Source organism: Diabrotica virgifera, chromosome 2 (assembly GCF_917563875.1).
Source record: "Diabrotica virgifera virgifera chromosome 2, PGI_DIABVI_V3a".
In the NCBI taxonomy this organism is placed as follows: Eukaryota; Metazoa; Arthropoda; class Insecta; order Coleoptera; family Chrysomelidae; genus Diabrotica; species Diabrotica virgifera.
The window spans coordinates 99,801,496-99,824,874 of record NC_065444.1 but is presented as its reverse complement, the minus strand read 5'-3'; the positions used below and the strand labels follow the sequence as shown (position 1 = coordinate 99,824,874).

Genomic DNA, 23,379 nt, shown 5'->3' with positions numbered 1-23,379 from the left:
CCAATACATTATTCAAATAGCCTTAAAACCGATACTTTGAAGCTCTGTAACTAAGAAATAATTGATTTTTGAGCCTTGGGACATTGAGAAATTTTGATCAGCATGTCCAAAGCTATCTCTCTATCTCTATCTCTATCAGAGCGAAAAATTTCGCGCCAATGTGTTTTAAATGCATTCATCTATTTGGAATGTTTTTTTAATGTTTCTGTTTAAGTTATAGCGGTGAAAAAAAAAAAGAAAAAATTTAGTGTAATTTTTATTTTCACATCTTCTAATACCGAATCCACTAATGAATGTTGGCTATAACCATTGCAAATTCGTCTCTATTTTTTGCTTTTCTGAAAAGCGTGTGTGTGTGTCTAACCCGATCCAGTCTAGAATGTTTTTTAACCAGAATATTTTTTGTCGTCTACCAGGACCCCTTTTTTCTTCGATTTTACCCTTTATTATTAGCTGCAATAACTCATATACTAATAATTTCTAAGTATGTGCCCCAAATAATATGCTGTTTTTATTTTTTTTTATTGGTGGTCAAAAGTTCTCTGTCTCTTCCCATTCTGTGCAACACCACTTCGTTCATAATAATATGATCAGTCCACGGTATTTTCAAAATTCTCCTGAAAACCCACATCTCAGAAGCTTCCAGCATTTTCATTAAGTGGACATTAACAGTCCAAGCTTCGACACCATAAAGAAGAATAGAGTGGATATAACATTTTACTATCCAATATCGGATCTGCAGATCAATTTTTGGTTACTCAGAAATTTCCTCATTTAAAAAAGGCTGCTCTTGATTGCTCTATTCTTGATCTAATTTCTGATTTCGAACTTAAATCTTCCGTAATTCAGGCTCCTAGGTATTTCATTTTGTCCACTTGTTCGATATCTTCTTTTTTATCTGAATCCTTGTGATGACTTTGATCCGCTTGCTGATCACCATGGTTTTGTTTTCTTTTTGTTTATTGTTAAACCAAACTGTTCCCCAGTATCACAAATTGTGCTAGAAAGGAGTCTTTCTCACTTTCAGCGATAATGACTGTATCCTCGGCATAACGAATGTTAATTATATTTTCATCATTTATCTTGATCCCTTCTGTGCTGTTTTCAAGTGCTTCGGAGTATATGTAAATTAAATAGTAATGTTGAAAGTACACAATCATATCTTACTCCTCTACTTATCTGTTGCGCATCCGTGCTATTTCTATCTAATGTTACAACAGCCTGTTGGTTCCAATCAAGATTTCTCACTATTATATATAATTTCTGTCGAGTCCTTTTTGTATTGGAGATTCCATGAAAATATTATGTTTATTTTTGTCAAAAGTTTTCTCATAGTCGCGACGAAAAGATCTTTTTATTGGGCTCGATATTTTTTGGCAAGAGTTGTGAAATTATACATAGCTTCCCCTATTCCGAAACAAGCAAGCAAGCAAGCAATTTGATTCAACCCGACCTGTGGGAGATGTCCACCCTTTCGAAAATAAGTACATTCGGGTGTAACAATTCATTGGGGCGAGGTGTTTTGGCCCGAGTAAAAAACAGGGATCTCCCCAACTCGCTCCAATGCCCCAGGCCATCCCTTTCCCCCCTATAGCACGATGATGCGCGATAGAGGCACAACTATAAGCCAAATGCTCTTCACAATGGAATCCTGGGTAATAAGATTCCAATGTGGTGCCCTAATCGAATTCAAAACTAGGCCAGCGTGAAGCGCTCTAAGCCTTTATCTTCTAATTATTTATCCGCGGAACTAAAATTGCTTGCTTGGGCCCCAAGTCATTGACCAAGCCCAACTGGGCTCAGTCCAATGGCTTGGTGCTTAAGTATTTTTTTGTTTTTTATATTTTTTTGGTGGCTTGCGCGTTTTTTAAATTTTTTTTGTATGCTGACTTTACTTGATCGTCTGTCTGGTGCCTTGGATGACTTTTTGGACTACCTTAGTCACTATGTTTGTTACCATTTTGACTAGGTCGTCTTCGTCTTGGAGTATCGCTGTGGTGTTTTGCGTCGTTTTGGCTTGTGTGGCTTAGGCATAGGATACCCCGGTTGTCTGCTGTCGTATGTTTGTCTGTTGTTGTGGCCTCTGTGGTGGTGGTCTTCCCCGGGTTGGGCATCTAGGGCATCCTTTGTAATTTGCGGGGTGACTTCCGTTGCAGTTGGCACATGTTGCCTTTATTTCTCTGTGTCTTTTACACAGCTTCGTGGGGTGATCTTCTCCGCATTTCACACACCTCGGATTCTTGTGGCACGCGTTCTGTGCATGGTGGTAGCCTTTCAACCACGACCTTCATGTGGCACAAATTGGTGATCCGTTAAGCCTTATCTACGTCCTCGTGATTCAGAGTCAGTATGAACATCGGAAGTTTTCTTTTGGGGGCGGCTCTGGTAGTCATATTCTTCGCTGCGTGACATACTATCTGGTGTTGTTCTTCCATTTTTTTTTGGATTGCCTTCTCGGTGGTGTTTGTGGGCAATCCTCCTAAAACCACTCTGGGTTTTATGTCCTCGTCTATTGGGAAGGCTATCCATTGTAGCCTCTTATCTTTGTACGTCTCTGCATACTCTTCTATTATCCTCACCATTTTTCGATAATTTTCCAGGCTTTTCGCCTGGATGAGTGTTTCCCTACCACTCCTGGAAATTCTGTTTACCGTGTAAACTTAGTCGTTGAGCTATAGTGAGGATAGCGCCTGTCTCGCTTACGCTCTTTAATTTAATTACAAGCGGCTTTCGGTGTGGTGTTGTCTGTTGTTCAGGCAATACGGTGGGTTGTTCGTTTGTTTCCATGTCCTCTGTCTCCGAATCACCAGGACGCTGCAAGGCAAGCGTATCTCCATCTGCGGTTGGCGCTGGGGGGGACTGGATCATTGGTTTGTGGATCGGTTCTGTTGGTCCTCGTGGCAGGGTGAGAATGTTCGTTGGTTGGATCGTGTTGGTTGCCAGTGGTGGGAAGTCCTCTTTTTCTTTTTTGGCTTCGCTTTTGTAGTCGGCGGTGACTTTTCAGTCGTTGACTTCTTTTTCGGTTCGGGCTTCGATTTCAACGGGGGCTTTGCCTGTTGTTGTTGGCTCTTGTTGTCCTGGCTTCGGGCTTCCATCAGCTCGTCTAACCGGTCCGCCACATGCTTTTGGGACTTGACCATCGCGTCTTTCATCTCCAGTATTCCTTTCTTCAGCTCCGCTATTTTGGCCCTCTGCTGGGCTATCTCTTTTTCCTTTTTCACCAGCCGTGCCTCGTACTGGGCTTCTCTGGATTTGGTGGCTTCGAACAGCTGTCCCATCAGTTCTTTTTGGGTTGCTAGCTCTTTTAGGAGCTCTTATTTGCCGTTGTTTTCTTCATCACTCGCCTTGTTTACTGTCCTAGCCCTTGTAATGGTACCTCTATCTGCCTCGCCGGCGACTTCGTCCTCCATGTCCTAGTCTGTTTCCTCATCGGTTTCCTCTTCTTGCTGTTCCTGTAAAAGGTTAAGATCCACTTTCCGTGGATTTTCATTAGTTGGCAGACTGGCCATAGGACCGGGGGAGGGTGATCGTCTGGGTTGGCGGGCCACCGTTCAGGGTCGGTTTCCCTTGACCTATCGCGGCTGTTCACTAACCCAGACAGAACTGGGTTAGGGTTCCTCTTGCTGTTTCTCGTTCTACTGGCCCAAGGGGCCGGGGGGGCTGCCCGATGTAGGTTTCTAAAAAACTACACCTTGCAGTGTCGATACCCTTACGGAGGCACAGTAGAAATCCCGTAACGGGCTCGCGTCGAGCCAGTTTTGTAACTTCTGTTAACCAATATCTAGCTGTAACGTCTCAGAGAATCCAATAAAAATAAAACTACCTGAGTTCACCACATCCAGAAGAATAGCCTTTGCCTCTACCTCTCGCCTCAGAGAGTAATAAGCGCTTCTATTCCGAAGCTATTACGAAAGCAAAACTGTCTATTACTCATATCCGCTTTACACTTTCTGAATATTCTTGCGTATATAACTTTTAAAAATATTTTTAATAATTGTGATATTAAGTTGATCAATCTATAGTCACTAAAGTGTTTGGGTGTTCTTTGTCTTTGGAAGCGGAACAAAGGTCATAGTAGCCTATCTCTGGGTGTCTCAGCAGATTTGTATATTTTATTAAAAGAGGATAGTTATTGCTCTTCTATTGATCTTAAAAATCTGATTAAAATGAAACTTTTTAGATATTCTAAGGAACTTTCGGTCCTCAGTAATAATGTAATTTTTCATTCTGCTTTTAATTTTTTTTTAAAATACATATTAGCTTTCTCAGGAATCGAAAAAAATGAATGCATTTAATTTTGAGTCCACGCCCTTAATAACTGGATATAACAAATTTTATTTAGAATTTGTTCCTCTATCGATTTATTGGGTTATTTTTAATAAAATAATTTTCACCACCGAGAAGGGGTCGCATCCAGATCCAGGGTAACATCGCCAGTTGCTACTGTCACTTTTGTTTCATGAGGTATCTTCTACTCACCAATTTTCATGAAAATCGTAGGAGTTTCAAAGAAATCGGAGGTGAATATGTGACTGCACTATAGGAAAAAGGAGTATGTACACTTTCTCATGACTTACTTTTTTTTATTACAAAAAAGAGTTTGTTTTGTATTTAACCATTTTCATGTTTTTGTCATTTTTAGAATATTTGGTACTTTTTTAACCCAAGGTCAACAAAATTTATCACTCCACCGCAATCATTTCGGATATCCATTTGGATTTTTCCGTTGTTTGTAGGCCAGATAAAAAATTTGGGACTTCAAATCTTGATTAGAGAAAAACAATACAAATATACTTTTTTATTTATTATGGTAGAAATACGTAAGAACATGTAAAAATATATGCTAACTTATAATCTAAAATAAATAAATACAAACTAAAAACTAATGTAATTAGAATAGGTACGAATCAGACACCGATGCAAGTTGTTCTAAATATTATTTTTAATACGAATTCTTGATTCGACATCTTGATTCATTCTCAAGTTACGTCAAGCTAAACAATACTTATTATTTACAATGAGAGAGGGGAAAATAAGATTTCGTATACCATACTAAAATCACAATAAAGATGCACTAGAAATAAACAAGCTAAGACACGTTGAATGTTACGAGGCGCACTCCCGAATCATGATTTGCAATGTATAAACATTGTAAACTATGATTTGGGATTTACAATATATACAGGGTGAGTCACCACTAACGGGACGGAAGATTACAGCTAAACGGTAAAAGATTTGAAAAAAATTTAAATTGAATAGTTTGTAAGTTGATAAAAGCTACATTCTAAAATTTTTTGAAATATACAGGGTGTCCCAATAAATTGAGGCGTATCAAAGTTATATTTTTTCTTATGGAACACCCTATATTTTATTGCATTTTTTAACTGTCCGCAAAAAATAAGGTATAGTTTCATAAAGCTTCCGTATACCTATGTACAGAGTGTTCTGAGTTATCTTGACTTTTCCTAAAATGTAAAGTTTTAAAAGAAGGCTTATTCTCAAGTTATTTAAGAAATTGTAAAAACATTACTTTTACATCTAAATAGTTGGATATTGGTTGAATGTATTCCATAATTAATTATTATACATTGGTCTACAGGGTGTTCAAAATTTACAGTTTCATTATTGGAGTATTCAATGTGTCATATGATGCTTATTTTAAATAGAACACTATGTATATTAATAAATAATTATACTAACCAAATTTACCTCTTTCGAATGGTATATGAATGTCCTATACCTAGGTGTCATAGTTTTTGCGTAATTTACAATTATTTAAATTCGTAATCTGTAAATCGATTTTAAAACGAAAGATTAATGTCATTGTATGACATTGTCAGTTTATGACAGTGCGGTCTGGTAATTATCAAAACTATAAACATCCGTGTATGATACTCAACTTTTTTTTACTTAAAAATGGCTTTGGAAGAGCCAATTACATTCAGATTTAATTGTTCCTAAAAATGAATAATCACACTATCTATGAAAGAGTAGACATGCTACTTTGCATTGGGGAATATTTTTAAAATTTTCTCTTAGCTTCTAAAGTTTACGCTTAAAATTATCCTGATAGAGGACACCCAAAAAAGAACGTTTTTGAGAAATTTCTCGATAGATTCCGTGCTGCTGGTAATTTTGCATAGGTAGGAAAAGTTAAATCAAAATAAACCATTTATTTTTGATGACGTCAACGGCGGAAACCCCAAATACTAGTACCTACGTGAAAAATGTCGAGTCAATTGGAGATCAGTCTAACAAGTGTATGTAGAATACATAAGAAAAACCACTATCATCCGTATAAAACTCAACTACACCAGCATTAGACAGAACAGGAACGTTTAACTTTTCGTTTATAGACTTTAGAATTTGGAGAAGATCCTGATTTTTTTAAGAATGTATTATGTACAGACAAATCTACCTACTTTTAATAATAATCGTCTAGTTAATAGACATAGCTTTCATTTTATTATGATACAGTAAACAAACATTTTAATGTTGATCGCCGACACCGATGAAGTGTTAATGTTTGGGGCAGTATTTTGAGCCAGTACGTTATCGACCCATATTTTTTTGACGAAAATCTGAATGGAGCAACTTTTTTAAATTTCTTAAAACAAGTTTTTTGAATCCTTCTTAAAACCTTCCACTTAGCGTGCGAACAAACATGTGGCTCCAAGTGGACGGGGCTCCTGCTTATTTTTGACGTGATGTTAAGAACAACCTCAACATAAAATTTAGAAATAAATGGATAGATTGATTCGTTCCATATATTTGGCCACCTAGGTCACCAGGATTGACCAAGATGAATTTTTTTAAATAAGGTTATATTAAAAATATTGTAAATGCTGCACTTCCTAACCCAGAAACCTGTGTTTAGTACAATCTTTGATTAATATACATGGTGTTCTAATAAAATACCCATCATATTATGCTACATTGAATAATCTAATAATTAAACTGGAAATTTTGAACACCCTGTAAATAAATGTGTAATAATCAATCATGGAATGCATTAATTATAAGATAATTACCAGACCGTATTGACATAAAATGACAATGTCATACAATGACATTAATTAACTTCATCTTTTGTTTTAAAATCGATTTACAGAGTAAGAATTTAAATAATTATAAATTACGCAAAAACTATGAGACCTAGGTATAGGACATCCATATACTATTCGAAAGAGATAAATTTGTTAAGTATAATTATTTATTAATATACATGGTGTTCCATTTAAAATACGCATCATATGACACAATGAATACCCCACTAATGAAACTATAAATTTTGAACACCCTGTAGTCAAATGTGTAATAATTAATCCTGGAATACGTTCAACCAATATCCAACTATTTAGATGTAAAAGTAGTGTTTTTATAGTTTCTTAAATAACTTGAGAATAAGCCTTCTTTTAAAACTTTACATTTTAAGAAAAGTCAACATAACTCAGAACACTCTGTACATAGGTATAGGGAAGCCTTATGAAACTATACCTTATTTTTTGCGGACAGTTAAAAAATGCAATAAAATATAGGGTGTTCCATAAGAAAAAATATAACTTTGATACGCCGCCATTTATTGGGACACCCTGTACATTTCAAAATAATTTTATAATGTAGCTTTTATCAACTTACAAACTATTCAATTTAAATTTTTTTCAAATCTTTTACCGTTTCGCTGTAATATTCCGTCCCGTTAGTGGTGACTCACCCTGTATACATTGTAAATCATGATTTGGTAATGCTCCTCTTAACATTCAACGTGTCTTGGTTTGTTTATTTCTAGTGCATCTTCATTGTGATTTTGGTATAGTGTCAATCAAATAAAATGTAGTCCAATAAAAATTACCACTAACCATTAACCATTGATATGCGGTATACCATACCGCGCCGAAAATATATTTTGTTGTTAAACGTGTTTTATGAAAGATTCCTAGAACATCATCTGTTTACCTTCAAGTGGTGTGTAATTGTACCTGCTCCCAACTGCTGCAGTTTAGTATGATTTAGTCTTTGAGCTACATTGACGTAAAATTTTTCTTTGGTATCACGTACCGCATGTCAGTATGTATTTACGTTTCTATAGTTAAAAGCAGTCCAGTGTATTCTTTCGGTACAGCAAGTTTATTCAGTTGTGTACTCCCAAGTGCTTTCAACGTTATTGTACTATTTTTTAGTTACCAAGACTGAAATTCTTGTAATCCTGTTTTAAAAGATTTTGTAAGAACTTCCACCATTTTTTTAATGTTTACTGCTCCAAGTTTACTTCACTTTTAGCAGTATTTTATACTACAGCAGTGTGAAGAATTATTCCGTAGTTAATGTAAAAAACAAATATAGTGATATAACACGAAATCATATTGAAAGCAAAGGAGAATAGGCAACGGTATGACATACTGCGTGTCAGAGTCTACATCCTGAAACATTCACGTCATTACAATAGGCTATTGATTATATTAGTACATTCTTTAAAGGTAAAATATTGCAAAACCTCTAAATTTTAAAGAACTGCTTGGATTGACATGAAATTTGGCATACACATAGCTAACAAGTCAAAGAAAAAAGTGATATTGTGCCTATGTGTGCTTTTGACCTAGAGGTGAGTTTCACCCCCTTTTGGTGGTGAAAAATATATGTTCCAAATAAGTCCAGAAATGGATAAAATGACTAATTCTAAGCAACTTTTGTTCCATAAAGTTTTTTCACCAAGTTAATACTTTTCGAGTTATTTTCGAGTGAATATGTTAATTTTTTTACAAAATAACCACGTTTTCAGACGGTTTTTCGCAAATAACTCAAAAAGTAAGTATTTGATCGAAAAAGAATTCTATCAAAATATAGCACGTAAAAAAGTGAAAAACATGGTGTATATATTAGACCACTATACCTAGTAGAAGCAGAGTTATAGCTAATGAAAAATAGGTTCATATTCGTCAAATTCCAAATCGAATATTTTAACGTGCGATAACCAAAAAACGAAGCAGTTTATTGGGCAAAACGCATTTTAACTGTTTTAAAGTGTTTAAAAAGTGCCTATTTTTGTTTTAAAAAAATTTTAGCATCAAAAGTAAAGAAGTTACGCTCAAAATTATTTTGGTCCCTTTTTTTGGTAAGAAATCGGGAAAATCACCCCCTAATTAGCATTTCAAATGAACTTAATTGTTACCACTTCACTCGCGTAGTTTTTTACTGGCGTATGTATTGATCATAATATGATCTGTAAGTTTCATCGGTTCAAAGTCCTTATTTTTGAAGGAGCTTTAGATAAAAGGGCTTGAACGAGTCACTTATCACGAGTGTATGCAGAAACACCGAATCTTAACCAATTTTTGTCTTACAGAAAAACAAAAAAATACAAAATATTCAGAAAGGTAAAGCCGACTTTTTTTATTGTTTAAGATTTTTGGTATCCCTAACGATTTTTAAGTCATGTTGAAAAAAAGCATTTTTTTCAAAATTAAAATTTTTAAAAATTTTACTTTAAAACTAAATTTTTTCAAAAATAAGCACTTTGAATCGATGAAACTTACAGATCATATAAACACAACATAAGTAAAGTAACTTGTGAAGCGGTAACGATTAATTTCATTTAAGTTGCTAATTGCGGGGTGATCTTCCTGATTTTTTTTTGGCAAAAAAATGGACCAACTTGAATTTTGAGCGTAACTTGGTTAGATTTGATGCTAGAAATTTTTTTTATAAAAACAGAAATAAAGCTTTTTTAAACACTTTCAAAAAGTTGTAATGTGTTTTCCCCAAGAATGCTTCATTATTTGGATATTTCACATTGAATTATTCTATTTGGAATTTTTCGAATATGAACCTATTTTTCATTAGCTATAACTCTGCTTTTGCTAGGTATAGAGACCTAATATGTACACCGTTTTTTTCACTTTTTATAGGCTATAGTCTTGGTAAGAATATTTTTTTCGACAAACTGCCTAGGTTTTGAGTTATTTGCGAAAAACCGTCCAAAAACGTGGTTATTTTGTTGAAAAATGAACATATTCACTTGCAAATAACTCGAAAAGTATTGATTTGGTAAAAAACTCTATAGAACAAAAGTTCCTTAAAATTAGTCAGTTTGTCCATTTCGGGACTTATCTTGGACATATATTTTTTCACCCCCGAGATGGGGTGAAACTCACTCCTAGGGCAAAAGCACACATCGGCACCATATCACTTTTTTTCTTTGACATGTTAGCTATGCGCATGCCAAATTTTATGTCAATCCAAGCGGTTCTTTAAAATTACAGCAAAGACCGTGAAAGAGAATGTACTATAAGTATTTTAGAAAGGAACTACAACGTTAACGGGGTTTTACTGTTTTATATAGTCAATGGACCCCTAAATATGAAAAACCACCGGAGTGCTACCATTTAAAGGGATGCGTTTTTGAGAAAGGGGTGCGTTTTTGAGAAAGGGGTGCATTAGTCCCTAGGCACAGGGCGAATTATGGTGAGTTCTATGCACTTTTGGTACAAGCACGTCTATATGAAAATTGTTCCAGGTTAAATTTACTATCGAAACATGACATTTTAAAGTCAAAAATATTGTTTTTTACAAAAATATATTCAAAAGAATAACAAGAAAAAAACACGAATGACAGCAATTTTGGTTTTTGCCCCATAAGTTTTTTCCAAGGGGATATAGGTATAGACATTGCTTCACAGAAAATAAACTTCCATCCTATTGTCGTCTCTATAAAATGGTGTTCGGTAGAAGTCTCTATGATTTATATTTATAGTTTCCAAAGTATAAAAAGATGTGTATTATTTGAACAGTTTTAGATATTTAACTTGATTGTCTGTAAATGCCTGTAAGCTGTTTTCTTATGACAGGAAAGTATTTTTAGTTTCTGTTTATTTGGAAGATCAATTTTTTTCTTATTTATTTATTTTCGGGACACATATCAAATTTAAAAAAACAAACAAACTTGTATCGGGTCCAATTATATATCTAGTATACAAAAGTATATTCTCTCTTACAGATAGGGCATATCGTAGAATTATTTAAGCATTGTCGCAAGCATGTTGCATGGAACATATGGTGACAAGGTGTAATTCTGGCTCTTTCCATAGGACTAAGGCAAACAGCACATACATCATCACAGTTCTTAATTTCGTCTTCGGTAGCATGCCTGAACTGACCTAAAACAGCTTGTTCGTGTTTTAGCTGTTTAAGACAGTTCATAACCATATCTTTAACTCTTAAAAATACTGTAAGATAAAATGCTAGGAGCGTGAATCGTAACTGACCGTGGAAGCTTAAGAATATGCATATAATGGCTGCTAAACTAATAGTATAATATCTTAAAATTACAGGAGCATACAAGGGCTCTAATGCTTCTAGAGATTTCAGTTTTAACCACAATAGCATGGGCAGGAAAAGATCTACAAACACTTTTTCTGTACACATATAATACGACCACGTTACAAACGTATACAGCGCAGTAGGCTGGTAGTGTTCCAAGCCTTGTTCCAGTCCAAACACCAGCAACATAAAAGTAACAGTTATGACAAATGTCACAGCTTTAGTCCACTCCAAAACGATCTTCGTAGCTGACATTGCTACATGCTTGATATTGCTGTGTTGTGTCATCCTTACAGTTACCGACCAGTCTTCTTTTTCAATCAGTTCCTTGATGTAGCTCGTGCAATACGCTATTACGTTGTAAAACATCAGCGAATAGAGGCCGGTGATCTTTTTTTGTGGACAGTGGGTACCACCGAAATTACACAAGAGAACTCTGTCACACATCATGAAGAAAATCAACTGAAACAAAATATAATATTAGCAAAATACATTATTACTGCATAAATATCCAAAAAAATTATAAGAAATAATTTTAAGTGTATTTTTCTAAATCTTATTTTAAAAAGTAAGTAGTGTTTCTCCTTCTTTACGTGCAATCTCTGCGACGAAGGTTGGCAATCATCATTGCTATTCTCACTTTTGACACTACAGCCCGAGCTACTACTTTGACACTACAGCTACTAAATAGTGCATTATCGCCTTATTCCTTAATTTTTGTTTATTTTATGTCGTACTTTGGCTTTGCTTTATTTATGTTATGCTTTGGCTATTAATAGGATTATTTTCTTCAACTAGTGACTTTCTATAAGTGTTCGTATTCCATGGTCATCCTCCTGACTGGTGTACTGCTTTTATCATTTTTAGATTCCTAATTATCTGGTGTGGCACCTATGAGAAAAAAAAGACAAGAATGGATCTCACATGAAATAAAAACATTAATGGAAAAAACGGAGAAAACTAGCTCAACAAAACAAGAGATCAACAGCAGAGTATTCGAAGATAAACAAAAGCATCAAGAAAAAGATAAAAGAAGAGAAAAGAAAGAAACAAGAAGAACAAGTTGAAAAAGTAATTCAACAAAACAAGAATATGAAGTGCTTACGACCAAAACTGGGAAAAACAGAAATAAATGCCATCAAAAATACTCAGGGAGAAGAGACCAACGATATGCATGAAATATTAGCAATAACACAACAGTATTACTTAGACTTATATCAAGAAAAGCAACCATCGACACAAGAAACTCTTCAAAAATTGAAAACTAAAATAAAAAATGCTAACTCTGACCTACAACCAGAAATTAGCAAATCAGAAATAAAGAAAGCCCTGAGAGAAATGAATAATAAATAAATCACCAGGAAGAGACGGCATTACAGTGGAGATGATTAAAAATGGCGGAAATAATAAAAGGGAAGTCTTATATATATATTATTGAACAAAATACTAAGTACACGAAACATACCCAGTAATTGGAATGAAGCAATCACCCTATTATTGTTTAAAAAAGGAGACAAGAAAGATCTGAAAAATTATAGACCGATTACCTTGCTTAATGTTATGTATAAATTGTTAACTAAAATATTAACCAACAGACTAACTCCTAAATTCGACAATTATCAGACCAAAGAACAGGCAGGATTCAGAAAAGACTACAGTACATGTGATCACCAAATAATTTTTGAAAATGAAAAGGCATTCGACTCCATTGAACACTGAGCAGTGAAATAATCACTACACAATAGCAGAGTAGATTACAGGTATACAGAACTAATCTCTAATATATACAGTAAGGCCACAACTACGATCCAACTTGAACAGAATACACACCCCATACCTATCAAAAGGGGCGTTAGACAGGGAGATACGATTTCGCCCAAGCTCTTCAACCAAGTTCTAGAAGACATTTTCAAGAGATTACAATGGGAAGAATATGGAATCATCATTAACGGCCAATACTTAAATCACCTAAGATACAGACACATTATCGCTACAGACAAAGAACAACTACAAATAATGATACAACAACTAGACCACGAAGCCAGTAAAGTTGGATTAAATATGAATTACAGCAAAACAAAAGAGATAACAAATCAAGAGGATGAGTTAAGAATCGTAGTTAAACAAAACCAAATAGAGGAAGTGAATGAATACATATACTTGGGACAAATAATAAAATTGAATAGAGACAACCAAACAGCAGAAATAAAGAGACGAACGAAGTTAGCGTGGGCCTCATTTGGTAAGCTCAGCATCATATTGAAGAATAAAAATTACCCTCAATATCTAAAAACGAAAATCTACGACTAATGTATTCTTCCGGTCCTTACATATGGATGTCAAACATGGACGTTCACAAAAGCGAATATGAACAGAATTGCGAAAACACAAAGAGCAATGGAAAGACAAATGATCAACGTAAGACTGTCAGATAGAAAAAAGAATTCCTGGGTAAGAAATATCACAAAAGTTAAAGATGCTAGGTGGAATGCAGTAGGATGTGGATACCCATACTGAAAGAGGAAGTCAATAGAAAGAAAATACCACAATTAGTAAGTCAATAGTCGAGTTAGTACATATTTTATATTTTAGTATTACTTATATACCCATGTATTATTGATATTATTTATAATTTAAAAAAAATTATAGTAAAGTCAGAATTTGGTATTAATTTTGAGAGTAAATTAAATGTAAGACCAAATACTTACGATGTCGGGATAGTATCACGAGGTTTTTCCTGGTTTTCCCTCGTGATTTACTATGAGATCTCTAACGCGAGAATTTTAATGTCACCGTTGCATGTGGTTGTCTTTTTAAAGACAGATCACATGCTATGATTTTTTTTTTTTTGTGACGGATATTCTTGAGTTGGGGTTGATTTCATGTAATCGAATGAACTATCTTTCAGTAAAGTCGTCCCAGGAACGCAACTCATAAATATTGGCAATATCATTTTAAAGTCTTCTACTTTAAAATGTATCATATGTATCTGAATTGCCGATATAAATGAGTCAAATTAAATAAATTATTAGAAGAATTTTTTTACTAAGCAACAACATTTTTGTTTGTATTAATAGTATTTTGTATTTTGACAACGGCACCCGATTTGGGCGTCGAAACGTTAATAAAAATCATTTTTTAATAATATTGTGGCTTATTTCCCATTCTAAATAGTTAAAATTAATGGTAGGGGAGCCCAAGCGGGGATTTTTGCAGTTACTCGAGCGCGTCAGATTATCATATGGGGAGAAACGTGGTACCCTGCAGATGTACCTCTGCCATATATTGGCTCTTAACACAGGGGAGTTCGTTTAGGGGGGCCCGAAAAAAAAAAATCTATCCTTAAAAATACTCGAAATTGTCAGATTAAGATAAGGTAAGTTAAGTACATGCAAAACAGTGTATATTTAAAAAATCTGACGATTTGAGCGGGGCGTAAGGGAATTGGTGAGTCACAAAGTTTCACAAGAAAAAGGCGAATATTTCGCGAAATGAAAGTCAGATCGAAAAACTAAAAACTACACGTTCAATATTTTTCAAAAATCTATCGATAGATACCAAACACGACCCCTCGCCGAGAGGGGTGAGGGGTAAATTTTAAATTTTAAATACAAATCCCGTGATATTTAGTAAAATAAACATCAGATCGAAAAACTGCAAAATACACTTATTTAATATTTTTGAAAAATATATCGAATGGTACCAAGCGCGACCCCCCACGGAGGTGGGGTGGGGGGTTACTTTAAAATCTTAAATGGGAGCCCCCATTTTTTATTGCAGATTTGAATTCTCTGCATAAAAATAAGCAAATTTTATTCGAAACATTTTTTCGAATTATGGATAGATGGCGCTATATTCGGAAAAAACGATTAATGGAAATGGAAAATTAAATTAAAAAATGGCAAGCGCCCGCTAAAATGGAAAATTTTACTTAACTTTTTTTGGTTTTAGGACCTAATAATCACAACCCAATAGGTCCCCAAAGCGCTCGAGTGACTGCACATTTAGCATACTTTGCTCCCCTACCATAAAGATGCTACTCGTCAAACAGCTAAACTAAAATGGAAATTCGCCAGTCAGACGATTGGACAAAAAGACGAAAGATGGAATAAAATTATTACAGAGTGGAGACCATGGACATATAAAGGAAAGAGAGGGAGACCACAGATGAGATGGGTAGATGAGCTAAAACACCAAGCAGGCTCAAAATGGATGCACATGGCTCAGGATAGAGAAAGATGGAGGAGCGAAGGGGAGGTCTATGTCCAATATTGGATGTCGCAAGGCTAATAGAATTATCTGGTATCCTAGTATAACTATTAAATAAATAAAACGGGATAATTCCCGAAGGTTGGCTGTATACCACCTAGTTAAATAAAATTTAACGTGAAGTAAAACACTCCCTGGTGTAGTTGGTATATTTTAATAGAAATTTAAAAAAAAGTGTAAAATCCAAAAGGATTACGTTCAAAACGTTTTCGGACTTATCAGTTCATCATCAGTGAACCTAAAAGTAAATAATTCCACGTAATAAAATTGAAAATGTTGAAATTTTGACTGTTAAAATTGAAACGTGTGATTAAGATTACTTACTCCCTGTCCTTGCAAAATATCCACAATGCCAAACACTGGTTAAGTTATAATATGTTCCAACTACATAGTAAAAAGTACAAAATAGCTTAAAATGGATGCCAATGGATTGATTGCTTCTAGCAACAAGATGCTCTACTGCTTTACGTTAAAATGTTTTTTGTTATTAGGTCTTCATTGAGCTAAGTTTAGTCTGTCAATGGTTTAAAAGGAAGTAGAAATACTTCAAATGTCAGTGACATTGACATCCAGGAAAGGGCAATTTTTAATATATTAACCATTTTTAATATATTAGTCAATTCATTGGCATCCACTTTAAGCCAAACTATTTTATACCTTTTACTATGTAATTGGAACATATAACTTAACCAGTGTTTGGCATTGTGGCTATTTTGCAAGGTCAGGGAGTAAGTAATCTTAACAACACTTTTCAATTTTTAACAGTCAAAATTTCACTCTTTTCAATTTTATTAAGTGAGATTACTTACTTTTAGGTCCACTGATGATGAACTGATAAGTCCGAAAAAGTTTTGAACGTAATCCTTTTGGATTTTAAAAAAAAAATTAAATTTTTATTAAACTATACAAACTACACCAGGGAGTGTTTTACTTCACGTTAAATTTTATTGAACTATTTAATGGTACCTGGTATCTAACATGTACGACAGAATTGAATTTTAATAGAAAACACTGTGGTTTCTTTAGATTGTATTTTTTTTTATTGAATCAGACAGTATATGGGATAGAGTTATGTATGGGATAACACATCAGTGAAAAATCTCCACAGCTTTGCTGGCACATATGCAATCTTTTGTCGAAACTTTCCATGACTGTTTTGCATAAATGTGGATTAATTTCGTCGATATAACGTTGAGTTTCCTCTTTCAATATACGGGTGGTTGTAGGTTTGTTGGCACATATCTTTGACTTCAAACAACACAATACCATACAAAAATCTAATGGTGTTAAATCACACCATCTAGGGGACCATTCTTATCACCAATACGAGAGATTACACGTCTACGAAATGTCTTATGAAGTAATTAACTTATTTCATGTGCCGTATGGCATACCGTAAGGCAGCAAAAATTCTGTTATCTTGTTACGATATCGGACACCAATAACACTTATTATTTGACAAGTCTCATTTTTAAAGACGTATGGTCCAATGATGCAGCCCAAAAGGGTCCAGCCCAAAATCTGCTCCAAACAGTGACGCGTGACATGTTGACAGTCACATGTAGGTTGACAGAACTCCAGATGCAGTAATTTTGACGATTAACAAATCAAGGTTAAAATATGATTCATCGCTTCGTATCCATTTATAGGCGAAGCAATAAAGCACTAAAATCGGCCTTACCTCCGAAAAAAAAAACGACAAGACGGATCTTAATAATTATTTTTGCATTCGATTCGTGAATACGCCAGGAAACTTTGTGAACCGGAGCCATGATATGATATTGAAAAACTGCATACAAAAAATGCATTCTTAAAGTGCAGCTCAAACAGACAATAAAAAAAATCAGAACTCGTCAATTATCGGCGGAAATGAGTTCAATTTTGTTACTCGGGAGGTTTTTGAGGTCGTTGAAAGCGAATATGATGTCGTAAGAGATCTCCGGAGTACCTGTTGCCCGGGGTACTTAATGTTTACCTCGTCTTGTGGAGTTTCCGGCAAATTCATTAAAAATTTTTTCAAAAATCGTTACTTGGTGGCTTTTGGGGTTGCTAATGACAAATATGACATCGGAAGTGATCTCCGGAGTACCTAGTGCCCAGGGTACCTACTGTTTACCTCGTCTTGTGGAGTTTTCGGAAAAAAAAATTATTAAAACATTAGTCAAAAACTATTACTCGGGGGTTGTTGTGTCGCTGACGACGAACATGACATCGGAAGTGATCTACGGAGTACCTGGTACCCACGGTACCTACTGTTTACCTCGTTTTCTGGAGGTTTTGGCAAATTCATTAAAAAATTAGTCAAAAGTCATTAATCGGGGGTTTTTTGGGTCTCTGACGAGGAAAATGACATCAGAAATGATCTCCGGAGTACCTGGTGCCAAGGGTACCTACTGTTTACCTCGTCTTCTGGTGTTTTCGGCAAATTCATTAAAGAATTAGTCAAAAATCATTAGGCACGAGATAAACAGTTGGTACCCTGGGCACCAGGCACTCTGGAGATTACTTCCGATGACCTATTCGTCGTCAGAGACTCCAAAAATCCCCGAGTAATGAATTTTGACTAATTTTTTAATGAATTTGCCGAAAGCTACAGAAAACGAGGTAAACAGTATGTACCCTGGGTAACAGGAACTCCGTAGATCACTTTCGATGTCATATTCGTCGTCAGCGACCCAAAAACCCCTGAGTAATGATTTTTGGCTAATTTATTAATGAATTTGCCGAAAACTTTAGAAGAAGTAGGTACCCTGGGCACCAGTTGTTCCGGAGATCACTTCCGATGTCATATTCTTCGTTACGGATCCCAAAAATCCCCTAGTAATTATTTTTGTATAATTTTTTAATAAACTTTTTACCGAAAACTCCTCAAGATGAGGTAAACAATAGGTACCCTGGGCACTAGGTACTCCGGAAATCACTTCCGATGTCATATTCGTCGTTAGCGACCCCAAGAACCCCCCCGAGTCATGATTTTTGACTAATTTTTTAATGAATTTGCTGAAAACTCCACAATACGAGCTAAACAGTTAGTATAGTCTGTTCGCTAAACTCAGACGCAACTGGCTACATATTTTAGTCGATAATTTTTTTGTTTTTTGTCAATTTTGCAAAAATTGGCGAAATTACTAACTATTTAGTGATTATTAACTATTTAGTAATTATTTTTTGCCAATTTTATTAAAATTGGCAAAATTACCGACTAAAATATCTAGAAAGTTGCGTCTGAGTTTAGCGAACAGACTATAGGTACCCTGGGCACCAGTTACTCCGGATATCACTTTCGACATCATATTCGTTTTCAGCGACCCCAAGAACCCTCGAGTAACAAAATTGAACTAATTTCCGCCGATAATTGACGAGTTCTGAATTTTTTTATTGTCTCTTTGAGATGCACTTTAAGAATGCATTTTTTGTATGCAGTTTTTCAATATTATCTCATGGCTCGGAGCCACAAAAGTTTCCTGGCGCATTCACGAATCGAGTGCAAAAAGAATTATTAAAATCTGTTCTGTCGTTTTTTTTTTCGCAGGTTCGGTGCTTTATTCCTTCGACTATTGCTGATGTTAAATAAATCCATTCAACGAACTTTCTTCGCTGTGCATTGTCATTAGGTTTTAGTTCTTGTGTCAATTGAATTTTTTAAGTAATAAAGATGAAGATCTCTGATTTTACCGATTTCACCTGTGTTATGTCCATGTCCTTGTCAATCACAACCTTAAAATTAGCTTCAGATTTAAACACTAAATATTCTGTTTTTTGCACCCTTTTGTTCCCATTCTTTACCTTCTGAACAGTCATCTCAGCCCAAAATCATAGGAGTCGTGTGCAATAATAGCACATGATATTATTTGCCAAATCACCTAGACCTGGAGCCTGCGTACCAAAAAAAAAGTTGATTAATAACAAGCTGAAAATTTGTCAATAGCTTAACGGTGTCTAGTCGGACAAACTTTGATGTATGAGAACACTGGAACAGGGGAAGTTTTAATTGTGGAACAGGTTAAAAATGTTGAACGTCAGACTACGAAAACGTTCCATGTACTTTGTCGGGCAGAACTTACAATTGATTTGTTACCATTTCATTAAAATCTCATGCAAAAATCAGACTAATGTTTATCACCAACTGGGCATTTTAATGAGTGGAACACGAAGAACATTTAAATGACAGGAATCATGTTGGTTAGTAATCGCAGTCTGATTTTTGCATGAGAGTTTAATGAAATGGTAACAAATTAATTGGATGTTCCGTCCGATAAAACACATGGGACGTTTCCGTAAGCTGACGTTCCAAATTTTTAAACTGTTCAACAATTAAAACTTCCCCTGTTCCAGTGGTCCCGTACACCAAAGTTTGTCCGACTAGACACCGTCAAGCTATTAACAAATTTTCAGTTTGCTATTAATCAACTTTTTGGTACGCGGGATCCAGGAATAATCTTTTGTTATATTGAACTTCCAATATTAAGATAAAGATACAAAAAAACAGTAGAAGTAGTAGTCATATAATTCATAATTAATTTTATCAATATCTATCAATTCTCAATACATAAAATCTTTTTACGGTCTAAAATAAAAAAATATTCACCTGAATGGTTAAATTGCAAATATTGGACATCTTCATGAACACTTTCTCACATCGATCCAAAGGTTCGTATATTTTATAAAGAACGTAGCATACTGGTTCGTAATATCTCATAAATAGATCTGAAACCAAAAGGAATTTTTAATAGAAACATATAAAGTCATCATTAACATTTCTTTGAAAATAAGTTTATTCCGTTGATGGGTGTGTTGACGGAAACAATTATATAAAATAATATTAATTAAAACGCAAACAATTGTCAATAATATACTTATTTATTTTTGGGTGAACAAGCGTGCTTCGTTTATTATCTCGTAAGGGTTTTGTTGTTGTTTTAGCGAGGGTGTGTCTGAACCGCGCGCCTGCTGTATCGATACTGCGAGACCACCACACTCTATTATGTCACCATGCTTGCGATTTTACAATATGGCTAGAAAGGCAATAAATTACTACATCTGCGTTTTAAAAGATGAGAACTTGTCTGTATTTTAAGAAGTTGACATAAAGAGCGTGGCAATCTGGCCTCGAAATCTATTAGCGTTTCCTTGAAAAAAAACATTAATTTTATACAATCTGCTTAGGGATACATTTCGTTTCTTAAACTTAACGGCCCTTGTTAGCATATGGTTTGTATATTAAATGTGAATTTTAAATGACTAATGTTATTTCGTTTTGAGGAAAGTTGTTTAAAATTTATCCAAAATAGTAATTAAAGCGTATCGCTATAAGTTAATTAAAATTATTACAATATATACGTATTCTCAATTATAAGTTCGGGACTATTATGGTATCTAGTATAGGGCGACTACGAACTCCCCCAGGCTACCTAAATTTTAATGGGTTCAGTTTTATAGTAGGATTAAAAGCGACTACGAACTGCCCCACGCTACCTAGGTACTTGGTAATATTTTGTGAACATATATAGTTTTTATTTTACTTTATTGTATTCAAAAAGAACCCAATTCCCAAAGCATGAGCGAAAATTTTAAATGATTAAATAATGAAACTATAACAATATAATTGAATAAAGTAATTGAATAAAGTTTATTTATAAATCTACATTAACTTATATACAATAGCAAAAACTACAGTTAAACAATAACCATGCTTAATTCTAATGTCTGGTTAGTGATTAAAATAAGTAAGAGTGAACACTATATTTTAAATTTTAAAAGTTAGCTGCATTATAATTGCAAAACTGACTAATGAAGTCTAATATAGTAATGTTTTGATTAACGTAAAAATATTCATTTAGCCTATTTTCAATAAAATCAACTTTTATTTTTGCCGTTTTATCAAGTTTTTTTCAAATCTATGTGCAGTTCTAATTTTCACATATTATACTTCTGCTTGAAAATTTAACAAAATGTCTGTAAATTTAAATATGTCAAGATGTGATTTATAAAAACATTCGTTAAATTTCGAGTGAAATGATTCACATGCGTTTGTAGTAAATATAAGAGATGATGAATTTGAAGCCCACATGTAAGGTGGATATGCTGAATCTTCTGTTAAATAATTAATTAACTAGTTAATCACAAAATTGCAAAACTCTGTCATCTTCTGGCATAATATTAAAAAGTTCATCAGAAAAAAGTCACCAACATCATTTGGATCTAAATAAGTAATGCTGAAAATAGTTATTTATGATATAAGTGTTAAAAGTACACGTTTAAGGCACGCATGTGAAAGTTTGCAGAATGAGCGAAAGCGAGTTCTGCAATTCACATGAGTGCCTTAAAAATGTACTTTTTAACACGCATATCATACAATATTTTTTCTACAAACGTATTTACAGGACGATATCTACAAAAACTTTTACTTGAACTTGACTGACATTCCAATTTCATATTTTTTTGACATTACATCAAAATTGCATATTCGGCCAATACGAACTGCAGTGCCTTAAAATTTTTTTAAAGCACTAGTGCCTTAAAGTAGCATTTTTAACGCTCGTATGGAGTGCTAAAAATTGCATTTTTAACACGGTTGTAGAAAAACAATTTTAAATATTTTCCAATAACAGTTTGATTTTTATATTCCGAGAACAAACCTAAATTTTGAATTTTTGGTACCAATTTTGTGTTAAATGAAATTTGCAACAAAAAATAATAACTGAAAGTATTCACTGAAGTGAATAACTGAAAATATTTATATTCCTACTTTCAACTATAATCAAATTGGGAATTTCCGGTCACTAAGACTTAATCCCCAACTTTCTCGGCGATGGGTCAGCAGGTACTTGGGATTAATGGGCCCAGGTAGTACGTGGGGCAGTTAGATAACGCCGCTGGTATATTCCTATTTATTATTTTTATTGGGAATAGGTCACAATTTTACTTTAAAATAAGGATATTTTAACGTTCCGATTTCCACTTCGGAAGTCGTTCTCAAAATACAAAACATTAAGAAATTAAACAATATTTTTTTACTATGTCATAAAAAATCTGTTAATAATTTAATTTTATTTGACTGCTCATTTTGATAATTCAGACATATTGTAATATACATTTTAAAGTAGATGTTTAAAATAATATTGTCAATATTTTTGAGTTGCGTCCCTGGGACTTCAACTCGAACTTCATTGGATTACATGAAATAAAATTTAACTTAAGAATATACGTCAGAAAAATCATAGCATGTGACTTGTATTTAAAAATACAATTCTCTTGTCTTTAGATTTGCTTTTAAAAAGGCATTCGGGTACACACTCTATCCGTTCTCCAACCATTATAACTTCGGTCGAACTTATATGCAATTTAACCTATAGTATGTATATAAATTACTAATATCTCGCCGTAGCGATGAAGGTCGCGAGTTCAGTGCTTTTTCCCCGCCCAGAAAAAGTGTTATACCTATATTATATACGCGTTGCGTGCGTCCTATACTATTTATATATACATACACATAATATATATACGTACATAATTTATTTCGGTGAAGCGACGACGGTCGCGAATTCAATGCATTTTCCCCATCAGAAAAGTGCATAACGTCGCTAAAGAAGTTTTCACTTCAAAAATACTTTAAACACTAATCAGTTATAATGATTGGAGTAAGGATAGTGAAGCCCCTAAGGCGCTTATGGCGCTTAAGGCAAGGTAATGAAAGAAAAAGAAGAAAGATTGGCTACTTCAGTAATTCTTCTTAAATTTCAGTCAGTATTCTAGGTTGCGAGGTTACTTAAGGATCGATAAAATGTAAAGAAT

The 23,379-nt window shown here is 34.3% G+C and overlaps 1 protein-coding gene across 1 annotated transcript in view; it reads right to left on the bottom strand.

The window, feature by feature from the left end:
• Nucleotides 1-4,789: 4,789 nt before the first annotated feature.
• LOC114343710 (uncharacterized) overlaps nucleotides 4,790-23,379 on the bottom strand; it is a 70,262-nt gene continuing 51,672 nt past the window's right edge. Inside the window, exons 3-4 of the mRNA XM_028294550.2 lie at nucleotides 20,174-20,292; nucleotides 4,790-11,778 (exon numbers count right to left, since the gene is read on the bottom strand). Coding sequence (XP_028150351.1) covers nucleotides 10,963-11,778; nucleotides 20,174-20,292 — 935 coding nt within the window. The 3' untranslated portion in view covers nucleotides 4,790-10,962. The remainder of the gene's footprint in view (nucleotides 11,779-20,173; nucleotides 20,293-23,379) is intronic.